This window comes from Coenobita brevimanus, chromosome 87, assembly GCF_032717465.1.
Source record: "Coenobita brevimanus isolate Jiangsu-jjx chromosome 87, ASM3271746v2, whole genome shotgun sequence".
Classification (NCBI taxonomy): Eukaryota; Metazoa; Arthropoda; class Malacostraca; order Decapoda; family Coenobitidae; genus Coenobita; species Coenobita brevimanus.
This window is the reverse complement of record NC_137040.1, coordinates 12,391,505-12,405,850: the sequence shown is the minus strand read 5'-3', so window position 1 is coordinate 12,405,850 and position 14,346 is coordinate 12,391,505. Positions and strand designations below refer to the sequence as shown.

Genomic DNA, 14,346 nt, shown 5'->3' with positions numbered 1-14,346 from the left:
CACAGGCTCCTCTTAAATAACTCATTTCCACTGCTCTCACTCTTGACTTGTGTCCTTCCAACAATGTCCAAGCTTCACTTCCGTACGTTAGAGTTGGTATCACAATACTGTCATGTAGTAACTTTTTCACTTCCATGCTCACTTCCCTGTTTCTTATCACTGCTTTCAAGGAACCAGCAACCTTTCTTCCCTGCTGTACCCTTTCAAGCACTTCACCCTCCAAACCTCCATCCTTACTCATCACACTACCCAAATACTTAAACGTACTCACATTTTCCAATTCCTCACCATCTAACCTCGCTGTACATTCACTAACTTCACCTTTTTCAAAGACCATCGCTTTACTCTTCCCTACATTCACCTTTAGGGGAAAATTTAAAGGAGAAAAATAAAGAGGAGATACAAGTGAAAAATTAAAAATAAGGAGAAAAGTTAAGCTCGAGAAGAGCGCAATAATGAAAGTCAGTCAGTACGGATAGAAAAATATACCGAAAGAAAATATTAGTGTGGAAGTAGTTTATAAGTGCGTAAAAAAAAAAAAAAAAAAAAAAAAAAGGATATAAGAGGAATGAGTGGCTTGCTATAATTTGGCGAAATATATGTATACCGCAATAAGCAGCAAAATGGGAAAATAGGGCGACGAGAGGAGACCCGCGTAGAAGTGAAAACGAGAGAGAGAGAGAGAGAGAGAGAAACTACGGTACTGAAAAATCGGTGGAACGGATGTGAGAGCAACGTGAGAGAACATAAAGAAGCAGAGAGGCAACTGCAGAAAGAACGTAGGTCAGGAAAAATAGTGATATACTGAGGGAGGAAAAACAGAGGCAGGGAACTAGCGAACAGGGGAACAATGAAAAATCGGTGAAAAATGAAAATAGAAGAGACATACGAAGTGAAGCAGGAATAGACCGAAAGAGAGGCCATTATAAAGAAAATGGGAGAGAAACATAAGAATGATTATAGAAATGTAGAGCGGAAGAATTAGTGTGTGTGTGTGTGTCTCTGTCTCTCGCTCTCTCTCTCTCCAGTACATACATGTATACTGTATATACAAAGAATTGAAAATTAAGGTCAAGGGCAAAGATAGACTGAGGTGTGAATTAAAACGAGACAAAGAGAATGAACGATTGGGTAACTTATGTAAAATTGGCTAAATTCTGTGATGAACATCGCAGAGAATAATTATAAAGCATGAGAGAGAGAGAGAGAGAGAGAGAGAGAGAGAGAGAGAGAGAGAGAGAGAGAGAGAGTGAGATTAAACAAGGATTAAATAAATAGTGAAAAAGACTAAGACCTGGTGGATGGAAGAAAAGTTTAAAGAAGGTCAGGTCAGCTGCGCGTAAGGCAATGGGTTTGTTTTAATGTGGCAGGGGTAAACCAGCTCTGCTGTCGGGCCCTGCTGCGGATGTCACTGATTGCACTCCGCGGTTGACCCTCGTGCGGTGTGGTGCGGTGAGGATCTGTCCCTTCTACCCTTTGGGGCTAAGATGCGAATGAATGAGTTTGAATGGATGAGTAAATTGGGAGTGTGTCGTCCTGTCTCTGCTACCTCCCTTTCCTTGGGGGAAGCAGCCTAGGTATATAGATAGATAGTATAACTCGCCGCATAGAAGAAGAAAAAAAAAACATCAAAACAGGAGGGAGGAAAATTACAGAAAATCTGCTGGAGTAAATGATTTTTTTTGTAAGAATATGAACGAAGAGCAAGTAGTTACTCTGTTCAACCTCTGTCTTTCTGAACACTACCTGAATACATGCTTCTTTAAGGTGGGCATGCGGCACCCTTCCAGCTACACATGTTTGTTCCTTTTCAGCACTTTATGCCATGTCAGCTGTTTATTTATGTATCTGAGATAATGATAATAGTAGCTGCAACCCCAGGGTCTACTGAACATGAACACAGTGGACTGCAGGTTCAAGCACACTTAAAATGGTAGGCTGGTCGCTGTGTGATTGGCTGAGTTCTATACCGGCTGTGGATGTCAGTTTTATATCACACTGATCACACACCCTTATGGCCCCACCAACACAACATAAAATCACCCCCGTTAACAGCTTAATATCAGATCTGCATGCGATTTTCCAAGCCTATTATACCAGATGTCAGGCATTGGTGCTACATTGCCAGGTAACGTTTAAGGGCTTTACTGACAACAGCCCTCATTTGGTGTGACATAGGTGAACCACGTGACTTCGGGAACGGGCTTCCTAACCCATGTCCAGGAGGGAACACACACACACACACACACACACACACACACACACACACACACACACACACACACACACACACACACACACACACACACACACACACACACACACACACACACACACACACACACACCTGATACAGTCCCCGAAAAGAAAAGAAGTTACATTGCTTTTATAGATAGATAGATAGATAGATATAGATATATAGATAGATATAGATATATAGATAGATATAGATAGATAGATATGAAAAACCTGACCTGATGTTTAAATCCACCCTGTTTGTGTGATAATCAGTCCTCCTCATCATTAATATTGTCATCGAATGGGTATGATATTTTCCTTAGTAGTATTTCGGAAGCTAATTTTAAGTACGTTAATATAAAAGAAAAATAATTAGAAAACTTCAAGAGATGAAAACAGTAACAGCTTTCCAACCAAAGGACGCACTTCATATTTTATTGTCTGTCGCTTCAGGATTTTAAGCAACAGAAGGAATCACTTGGTAGGTTATGATTTTTCATATGGAGGTAGCTTCTTGCTATTATAATAATCCGCCTGGGTAAAAAACAATGCATGTATTGCTTCTGTTGACTGGTTTCCTCCCACAAGTTTTCCCTGCCCAATGTCTGAATCTTGCCCACATCACTTATTAGTGGAAAACAGTGCTGAGATGAGGATCAGGATGATGGTGTGGAGATGGAGGGTATGATGGTGAGGGCAGTGATGATAAGGAGGAGGAGGAAGAGAAGGAAAAGTGCATACCGTAACTATGAAGACCTACCAGCTCGGAGGATGGGTAGGGAACGAAGAACAGGGATACAGTATACAGTAACATGAAATAGCAGGCAAGTGTAAAACAAGAGTAAAATACAGACACAAAAAAGGGAGGAGAGCAGGGGAGACAGGAAGCAACAAGTGGTAATACGAAAACAGGGGCAGAGGATGAACAAAGACAGAATAATGAAATAAAATGGACATGAATATATAGACAGCTGTATGAGAAAATGAAGAGAAGTATGGTTGATGATGATGATGATGATGGTGATGATAAACTATAGAGATGAAGAATACAGTGAAAAAAAAGAGTGAGATGACGGGAATATATATATATATATATATATATATATATATATATATATATATATATATATATATATATAAAGATGGCAGGAAGCAGGGAGGATGAGAATATTGGAGATAACATTAATGTAAATATGAAAATGAGTAGGAGGGGAAGATAACAACGTAAAATACGTTAGAGGAAAATGAAGAAGGAATAACATACAAAAATGTGATGATGATGATAAGAATTAAGAGCAATTAGGGGGAGCAGGAGGAGAGAATGTTGAGAAAATTAAGGAAAACTAATAATACAAACATGGAAAAAACTCATACAAAAAAAGACAAGAAAATAGAATTAAGATATAAAGACCAGGGAAAGGGAAAGAATAACAGATAAGAATGGCAAGAACTGTGGAAGGAGGATAAGAAAAAGATCGATAGAAAATATGAAAATGAGCAGGAGAGAAAGACGAGCAGTTTAAATAAGATAGAGGAAAATAAAGGATGAAAATTATAAATGATATAAAGAAGAAGATTGAGGAAGAGGAGAGAAGGAATACGAACATGAAAATGAAACCGATGGTGATAATGTAGTAAAACTTAAAGAGCAATGAGTAAGAGCAGGAGAGGGGAGGGTGAAGAGAAAATTAAGAAAAACAAATAATTCAGTTATGGAAAAGAGCAGGGTAAGAAGACGAGAATATAGGGCAGATAGAAATGAAAGTAAAGATTTAATTTGTAAAAATTGGCAAGAGCTGGGGAGGGAGGAGGAGAATATCGGAGAGAAATTAATAACTGTGGAAAAATGAGAGGGAAAGAAGAGAAGGGGATACAGAAATAAAAAGAGAGAAAAATTGTTAGAAGATGTATTGGAGACGGAAGGGGCGGTGGAGATAATGTTAAGAAAATTAATATGTGAAATGCGAAGGAGGGGAAGATGAAAAGGTGATAAGAGACATAAGTAATAATATAGATAAGCGTGAAGAAACGAGGAAGGAGGAGGAGGAGGAGGAGGAGCAGGAGCAGAACATTGGTAGATATAATATGAGACAGAGAAGATAGACAAAAAGGAGAATATTAGACAAGATGAACAGAGGGAAAATGGGCAAAATTTTAATAAGAATTTTTAAACGAGTAGAAGTGTCAGGCGCTAGGAAGGGAGAGATGGATGACTGGATAATGACAATAAAAATAAAAAACAGATATTGAAGGGAAGGAAGAATAAAGAAAAAGAGTGAGTGAAAAAAAACGATATAGGTACAAGATGCAAAAGAAGAGAAACCAGAAGCGAGAAGATGAATATGAAGGAAATAGAGTAAACGAATACAAAATACCAGGAGAGGTGGGAGTAAAGATGAATATCAGGACACAAGAAAAGCATCAGAACTCCTATCATCACCATTATGATCATCATCATCATCATCATATCATCATCACAATATGAAAATTATTATAATCACACCTTATCACGAACATCATCATAATCATCATTGCTGTCAGTATCGTTGTCATCATCACCATTTCCCACGTTTAGATAAGCGGGGATGGGGGGGGGGTTCAAACCATAAATGATCTAGCCTAACCTCCCCCATCCTTCATCTCTCTCCAGTGGTGTAGGAGGTACGGGGATGCGTGTAATACCGAAAAAACAAAGTGCCAAAATGTATGAAAAAAAAAAAAAGTATAAAGAAAGCGGAAGCAAAAGAAAGAGGAAGAAGGATTATCTACACGAAAATATTTGAAACCAAGAGTAAAACGAGAAATATTGGAGGGGGAAATATAAAAGAATATGCGTACCAAAGATAAAGGAGAAAAAAGTGAAGGGGAAAATAGAGAGAGAGGGAGCAACAGATAGGTGTAATTAATTCCGCACACGCTATATACAGGAATTAATGAGGGAGAGAGAGAGAGAGAGAGAGAGAGAGAGAGGTGAAGAGAGGTGAAGGATAAACGTTGGATAGAGAAACGAGATAGAGGTAGAACAGAAAGTGGAAGAAGTGGAATAGAGAAGTGCGATAAAGAGGTGGGACACAGGTGTAATAGAGATGTGGAATAGAGGGAAGGGAGCAAGGTGGGATAGAGAGGTGGGGTGTGACAGAGGTAGGACAGAGAGGTGGGATATACTGTACGTGGGATAGAGAGTTGGCATAGAGATGTGGCACATACTTGAGACAGAGAGGTGGAATAGAGGAGGGATAGAAATAGGACATACGTGAGATTGAGAGGTGGGACGTAAGCGTGATATGGTACCAAGGAGGGGTACTGAGGTGAAGAGGAGGGGGGATGCAGGTGGGACATACGTTTGATAGACAAATGGGGCATATGCGGGATAGCGAAGTGGGGTAGAGGAGGGATAGCGAGATGGGGTAGAGGTAGAATAGAGATGGGACAAAGGTGGGTTAGAAAGGTGACATACAAGTAGGATAGAGAGGTGAGATAAAGAGGCGGGACAGAGATGGGATAGTGAGAGAGAGAGAGAGAGAGAGAGAGAGAGAGAGAGAGACAGAGATGGGTGAGAGAGAGAGAGAGAGAGAGAGAGGGTATATAAACAAGGGAGTGATAGGAGGGATAGAGAGGTCCAAACTGACGGTCGAGTTGCGTGTCTCCTGAATTAATAAGCCCACCTGTTGCTCTCTCTCTCTCTCTCTCTCTCTCTCTCTCTCTCTCTCTCTCTCTCCCCCCCTCCCTCCCCCCTTCACACCACTTACCTTTCCCGGGAATTTCATCCACTCCCCCTCTCCTCTCAGTTTCCCTCTCTCTCTTCCTCTTCATCTCACTCTTTATTCACTTCCTCACTTTTTCTCATTCCTCTTTTATTTCAGTCAGTGTCCTTCTCCCTGTCTCCTCCTAAAGTCTCTCTCCTTCTTTCTTTCTCCCTCTTCATCCATTTTTACTCATTTCCCACACCCTTCCTTTAGTTCTCCTTCCAGTCTTTCCAATCTCCTATTCTATTTTCACTCACACTCTCTCACTCCCCCTCTCTCTCTCTCTCTCTCTCTCTCTCTCTGGTAGAAGTCTCTGGTGGTCGGTGCTGTACTATTTTCGTGTCCTGTGTTCAGTCCTACCCTCGGCGGCCATTGAATAGGGTGCAGCAGAGAGTCCTATCATGTGTTCTTACAAGGCTGCACGCTGTTTGGGTTCCCTCCAAGTTATATACGTACTTCATAACTCACAAACACAGCCACTTCACTATTGCACCATTGTAAAGGCCATGCTTTCCAAACTTTACCTACCTGCCCACCGTGACGAATTTCCGCACTGATCTCACCTGGCAATACTAAACTAAGCCATACCTGTACCCAAGCGTGATGCACTGGGTGAGGGAGGGTCATTTCCCCAGTGACAGAAAGTGGTGTTCCTCGGCGAATCATCTGCCCTTCCTACCCCATAAACACGGCTTAATGTGTATGGTGGAATCGCCTGACCATGTAAGGCGTGTACTGATTCGGCCGCTACAATACAGACCCATGTACAGTACAGTATACTCTCTCTCTCTCTCTCTCTCTCCCTATCGTCTCTCTCTTATCTCCCTCTCCCCCATTCTTCCGATGTTCCCTCTCTCTCATCTCCCTCTCCCTCACTCTTCCCATCTTCCCTCTCTCTCATCTCCCACTCCCTCACTCTTCCCATCTTCCCTCTCTCTCATCTCCCTCTCCCTCACTCTTCCTATCTTCCCTCCCTCATCGTTCTCTCCTCCGTCCACCCTCTCATATTCTCTTGTGTTCGCGTACCACGAATGTCAAGGGAGGGTTCACCAATCTATTTCGTTTTTCTTTTTCTCTCCCCCTCTTTCTTTTTTCTTTTTTTTTTCTCCCTCCCCTCCTCTTTCTCCCTGGCCATTTTCTCTTCATCCTTTCATTCTCACTCTGTGCAGTTTTCATCTACTTACCTTTTTAAAATTTTCCCTGTCTCTTTTTCCCTTTCAAGTGTTTTTTTTTTTTCCCCGTTTACTCATTCCACTTTCCGGTATGTTTAATTTTTGTTTCAGTTTGTAAATTTCTTTTCACTTTTTTCTCCTATTCTCTGCTGTTACATTTTTGTTTTCCCTTTTCCATTTCTTCTTATCTCTTTTCTTTTTTATGCTTTCCCATAAAAAATGTTTTCACGTTCCCTCTCTCCTTTCGTCTTTTCCTTTGTTCGTAAATGTTCCTTCTCCTTATGTCAGTCTGGTCTCTCTTCCACTCACTTCATTCTCTCTCTTCTCTCACAAATCTCTTTTGTCCCTTTTACTCTTTCCTGCTCTCTCTCTCTCTCAGTAACTCTTTCTTCTTTCTTTTCCGTTCTTTATTCCTCCCTCTATTGCGTTGGTTTCTTTTCTCCTCTTTGTCTTTCATCATTTGCAACTCTTTAGTCCTCCTTTCTTTCCATCTCTCTCTCTCTCTCTCTCTCTCTCTCTCCCACCCGTCACAACCCCAGACACTGATATGATAACACTCCCAGGCCACTTGCAATCTCCACCACACGCACCTCCACCTCCCACTACCTCCAACAACCACCGATACACCTTTAAAGCCACTACCGACCTCGAGCAATGTAATAAGAACTACTGCATCCATCAGTAACACATTTCCAACAACTAACATCCACCAGTAAACCATCAGTTATTTCCAAGAACCTCAGTTTACATGGGACACTTATTAACAACCCCCAGCAACCCATCAGTATTTCCAGACAAATCCCAGTCCCTTAAACACCCTAATAATAACCAATAAAGCTACCTGAGAGAATGGTTTCATCTCAGCATTTACAAGAGCCCCAGTCGGTAAACCTGCTGTAATTCCACCTGCAAGTCTGGTAAAACTAGTACAGGATAATATACTCTGTCCACTCTTACTTTGCTTATACTGTTGCCTATAATCCTGACTGCTGAGTTGTAACTAGAGATTAACACTAGAACAGTCTTTGTCAGTAATAAGTGCTACGGAAAGGATATAGAGCCGTTGCATTGTGTCATTTGCCACTGATTAACCGCAAAGAAACTACGAAATGACGAAAATTGCCTGGTTAAGGTGGACGAACCACCAAAATCAGCAAGCCCATACCAAAACCCCCAAAGCTGGTATTAGGCCTACGTGATCAGGCCTGGGATTCACAAACAGACTTACGACCATTTCCTCTCTCCTAGCTCAGATGTTGATTTACAGAAGCATCAAGGGACATTGGAAACTTTTAAAACTCCTAGTGTTTTATCCTGCCTGCAGAAACAAATATTTAGTTCATATTAATATCCCTCCGGTCCCCCCCCCTCCCTCTTTTTTTAAAATAAGAAAGAACAAAGTCACGTTGGGAAGTTCATGACGCGCCTTGTCTTTCCTGCAACCACAGACCATAGTTACGATATGAAGTTGATAGTACGTTTGTGAGTTTGGTTTGGTACAGGTGTGGTAATGACAAGGGGCTGTATTTTCCATGGTTTTGGAGATTACTTAACGCTTCCTGACTCATTAGTTTGCCTGCTACACTTTAATATATTCTCTTACTCTGCTTCATGCAAACTGTGTCGATATTAAGGAGTTTTAAACTGCATACAGTGGAGTATGAAGGTGTACTAGAAAAACAAATCGTTCTGAAAAAAAAATCCCAGTGTCTCCAGTACCAACAAGAACTGATTGTGTAACGTACCTCCCTCTCTGCTTTTCTATGCATATGCTACAGACATTTAAAACTTATATATTTGAGTATCTGTATGACTAGGTCCAAATGACTGCAGGTTTATTCAGCTCTACAATAAGAGTGCAAACAGTAGGTAAAGACTGTAGGTGGAGCTAATAACACCCATTTTTGTCCGTGGGGATTCGATGGTACTGTAACTCTGCCTCTCATAATATAAAACACGTCCCGGCACTGGTGACTTAAAAATAAGGATATAAGTTTCAGCTGTATTTTACAATGGCTATATTTCTCAACGTACCAATGAAAAAGAGAAGCTTAATATTTCCTATCAATGTTTCTTGTGTAAGTGATAGTAAGATAAAATGATATATTACTATGTGTTTACTTACTTTAATGTAGCAATTATTATTTATAAAACAGGGAAAAGCTTCTCACTCGCATAATCGAGAAACGTAATTTTATAGCCGCAGCTTAATCGCGCTTAGTGCTATTTGAGCAACTTTGTACTTACAATATATTACACGAGAAAATAATTGTAAAGTAAATTTTGGAATAATACTGGAAATGTTATGAAAGTTATTATGTTGCACTTACGGTGCATATAAGCTGAATGGAAAATATACAGTATGATTTTTATTGCAGTGCAGCAAATATTCAAGTGGATAAATTACACTCAGAGTAAAACACAATTCTACCATATGTGCATAATTCGTTAGAAAACATATGCGTTGCTTTTGCTTCAGCAGTCCGATTGTGGACTCCTACCTGACGTGGATCCTGACAGAATACTCAAGAATGACGTCCAGATATCGTGTTAGAGGAGCTAGAGCGAGAATAGAAAGTTCTATATGCGTCGCTGATTGGCTAACTTTACCTAACATAACGTATCCTAAGAACAATAGAAAATGCACTTAACCTTAGTGAAGCTTCACATTTCACTATCCTATCTACAGTTCTCACGCTTCATCATCGTCGGTGTTTGATGGGAGTATAAAATAAACATCAGTGCTGATCTGAGTATTTTCATTTTCTTAGCTTAAAAATACACTCGCATGCAAATCATAACCTTAGCCACGGAAGTTCAGGCATATCTTCTCTGAGAGTAGAGTATATTCGTAATATTGCTGTAAAAAGTACCACGCATTTGTGAATGCGCTTACATCGCTTGTGACTGATTAATAGATGACTGCACTGTGAAAACCTGTCGCCGTTTTGCGAAAATAGTGGTACAGTTGCGTAGTCAATAGAGCTGGATCAGCGTTGCAGTTGATCTGATAAAGGCAGATGGTAGAATCCTACTGTTTGTCAGCCTTACTTTGGTAATATTTTGTTCTTTTACAACAACATATATTCTGTAGTTCAGTGACAGAATAAACAATGCAAAGGCTCTACATACATCTTTTCCACAGCACTTCCTCGTGACTAACGCTATAATATAGTACTGAGGTCTCGTTTTAGCTCAGCATTCAAGATAGAGGGATGGCAAGTTTAGGCCACGTTAAAGTGGACAGAATCTATTCAACTGTTGGTACTGTAGTGTTGTTGAATCTGGGAACATAATTTGCAATCTTCACCGCACGTATCACAGAACCACCGCCATCCACAACAACCTCCAACAACTACAACAACCTCAAACAGCCTACCAACTGCCACCCAACACCCAACAACCCAGCAACACCCGCCAACTCCCACACAACTATTATCCGGCCTTTACGGTGCAGTTGTCGGGGCAGTTAGTACAAAGCTGGGAATAATTACGATTTTACGCCACACCCCGGAAGCTGGATTTTAACACTGTGGAGGATGTAAGAGTAATTGCCGTGATGGCGTCATGAGCAGTTTACGGGACGTGGGGGTAGTTTTAAAAATGTGGAATTGCTTACATGGTGCCGCGTATCAGTTGTTGGGAGCAGTTATGAGAGAGAGAGAGAGAGAGAGAGAGAGAGACATTCACTCTGCGTCCCCGTCATCAACTCACACAGTATGGTGAGGGTGGCTGGCAGTGAGATGAGGGCAAATCCCGAGGTAGTGTTGTGGGCGATGCAGGTGTACTCGCCGGCATCCTCAGGTACGGCACGGCTGATTACCAGGTCAGAGGCGGTGTCCACTCGATCACCACCTGTGGGGGGGAGAGGGAAGGTGAGTGTGAGGCGGAGTGTGGAGGAGCTGGGGAGGGTGTGAGAGAGATGTGAAGAGTTTGGGAGAGATGTGGAAAGTGTGGGAGAGGTGTGGAGAGTTTGGGGACCAAGGGAGAGTGTGGGGGAGGTGTGGAGAGTGTGAGAGAAAAGTGGAGAGTGTGAGAGAAGAGTGGAGAGTGTGAGACAAGTGTTGAGAGCGTGAAACAGATGTAGAGAGTATGATGCAGTTATGAAGAATATCAAGCAGGTTTGCAGTGTGTGGAAGCGGTTAGGAAATTGTGGCAGAGCTGGGGAGGATGTGGGGTTCCAAGAAGAGGATTATGTGACAGGTAGAGAATAATATGAATTGTGAAAGAGAGCTGTTTGAGACGAGGAATGTGCCTGGAGGTTTGAAAAATATGAAGTCGCTGATAGTATGGGATACGAAAGTGTCGACAGTGTGTGTTAGGGTCGTGAAGTGTGCGTTGGTGTTTAAAGATTGTTTGGGTCTTTGATAGTGTGAGAGTGAGGTAGGGAGGTGTGGAAAGTGTGTGAGGGTTGTAGACAGTGTGTGAGGATTGTAGACAGTGTGAGGGTTATAGACAATGTGTGAGGGTTGTAGAGAATGTGTTTAGAGGGACAGGCGATGAGGAGAGCATGTGAGATTTAGAGGGAGTGTGGTGGTGAGGAAGTGTAAGTTGAGGAGGGTGTGAAGTAGAGTCAGAGAGGGGAGAGAGTATGGGGCTAGTGGAGGCAGACAAATACAGGTAGATACAGATAATTACAGAGATGGATAGGTAGATAGATAAATAAATTATGAACATAGATGGATAGATAGATATACAGTTAAACGGATAGATAGATAAATAAATAGATAGATAGATAGATGGATGAATAGATAGACACAAACAGATAGGCAGACACAGATAGACAGATTGATTCATAGAAAAACATACAGTTTGTGTAGAGAAATCGCAAGTGCAGACCAGAGGCCCAATTTATTCGACTTTTCGCCAAAGCTGGCATCTTCTGGAATAACACACCAAGGATAAAGTCAGCTCTTCACCACGTTGTTTGGAGTATTTAACAGGCCATACAGTGAGGTGACAGTGACAACAAGAATGATAGCTGGTAAACAACCTAAACAGTCTGCCTGGCTTCACGACAGTCGGTAGGTTTGGTAAAGGTTTGGCTAAAGAACCCCATATTTTAATTCATATTGTTACAGGCAGATGTATGAGCTGATTCATATCATCTTCGCATAACAATATGGTTCAAGTGCCTCAAGAATTTCGCAACACTCCACTTCATTCCGTGTTCCGTGTCTAATCTGTGTTTTACCATGGGATTATTCAGAGTAAAGTTTTTCGTATCATACTTATGTTCCATGATTCTCTTCTTCAACCCTCGATATGTCTCACCAGAATAAACCTGGAATTCAGTACATACCTGGGTCGTTTACAGTTTGTCTCTGTTTGTTTACCATCCTTACCAAATTACCTGTAATCAAACCACATGTTCTTACCACACCAGTCCCTGCCATGTTCATATATGAAGAGATATCAGTTACACGTGATTTAGGGATTATGATTTTTCTCTCTGGTTTCGGTCTGTTATCTTTTCTGTTGTATATATTGCCTGTTCTTCTCCTGTCCCCAAGTTTTAAAGTACGGAGGGTATTTTAAGTCTGTGAAAATCTTAAAAATCTAGTTGAATTCGTCCTGCAATTACTCCTTATGCAGAACATATTCTTCGGGCTCAGAGAGAGAGAGAAAGAGAGAGAGAGATGAAGTATAGTTGTCAGTGTGTGTGTGTAGGTCTGTTGTTGTACCAAGGTGTCGTGTACTACGGTACTTTATCACTCCGACAGGGCCTCTGCTAGTTGTGCCCCTAATTGTGTTATGAGTATAGTCAGGGGAAGGAGCGTTTGCTACTACTACTACTACTATTACACTACTACTACTACTACTACTACTATTACACTACTACTACTATTACACTACTACTACTACTACTACTACTATTACACTACTACTACTACTACTACTACTACTACTACTACTACTACTACTACTGCTACTACTACTGCTACTACTACTGCTACTACTACTACTACTACAAGACACGAGTTTCATCCATTTGGAGTTGTACTGTGAAAAATAAGAACTAGTTTTCATAACACAGTCTGTTGGCCTCAAACACGCCAACGACTGTGGTCAACAGATATGATAACACTGTTACTGTAACTGTATTTTTAAGTTAGTGTTAAGAAAAACTTTAATTTTTTCGAGTCGCAGTCACGGGGGCACTCGACCACGGTAACTTCACCTTCCATACCAGCCAGAGATACGGGCCTGAGGGTAGATGATCTGGTGCTCCAGAGGCAGAGAAGTACAGATATTATCAGGGACAATGAAAGGCGACATCTTATCCAGGCCGCAACAGGATTCGGGGGTTTATGCTTCTTTTCTGAGGTTACCTCGGTTAGTCTGGAGCAAAATTTCTCTGCCTCTGGACTCATTCCACCTAATGCTGTGAACTAAGTGGAATGAAGTGGCAGTGGTCCACACGTTGGATTTTTTTCTTGATAGATCCTGTTTTTCTTGTTCATTCCTGTGATATGCAGTTTCAAGAGACAGTTCACGGTGACATGCTGCCTTAGGGTCAAACATCCTGATGTTAAAGAATGTCCTCTGTCAGCGCAATCAGAAACCCTGCGCGCTGACATCCACTCAAGCATCGTTTGATGTGTTTATTTTTCTGTGGATAAAGTGCCCACCGTCCAGAGGAAGAACTGCTTCTTTGGTGACTTTGTGACAAACTTCCTGCAACATCTTCGCCGTGAGGTCTCGTACTTCATCATGCCGAATATACACAGAGCCTTCCTTCCTGCAGGCCATTGCATGATTAGCATCAAAGACAATGCCACAGACACACGGTTGAGGCAGGTTTTCTCTTGGCCACCCGTATCTCAAGGATATCATGTCTAATTTTTTGTTTGCTGAAGTCGAAGCCTTTTGCCCAGAGAATTAGTCCTTGAAGTCTTTAGTTCCAGTTGCTGCTCATAGATGCGTGTGGCCTTTTTTGGTCACAGTCGCCTCTTTGTCTCTGAGGGCGTCCCGTGCGTGCCGATGCTAAGGTAGTTTCACTCAACCACGGGTGAAGGTCCTAAGGGATACTGGAAGATAAATCCCTCCCTGTAACTGGGTTCGAGGGATTTCGTATGTAATTATCATCCCCCCCCCCTTACAGTTCATGTAATTTAGAAAAATAAAAAAAGTAAAATTAGACCTACAGTTACCATAACACTGAAAATTCAGTTATGCGAAAACACGAA

General features: G+C 41.5%; 1 protein-coding gene across 1 annotated transcript in view; it reads right to left on the bottom strand.

The window, feature by feature from the left end:
- LOC145410978 (inactive tyrosine-protein kinase 7-like) overlaps positions 1-14,346 on the bottom strand; it is a 393,412-nt gene that overhangs the window by 84,255 nt on the left and 294,811 nt on the right. Inside the window, exon 3 of the mRNA XM_080281034.1 lies at positions 10,871-11,011. Coding sequence (XP_080137160.1) covers positions 10,871-11,011 — 141 coding nt within the window. The remainder of the gene's footprint in view (positions 1-10,870; positions 11,012-14,346) is intronic.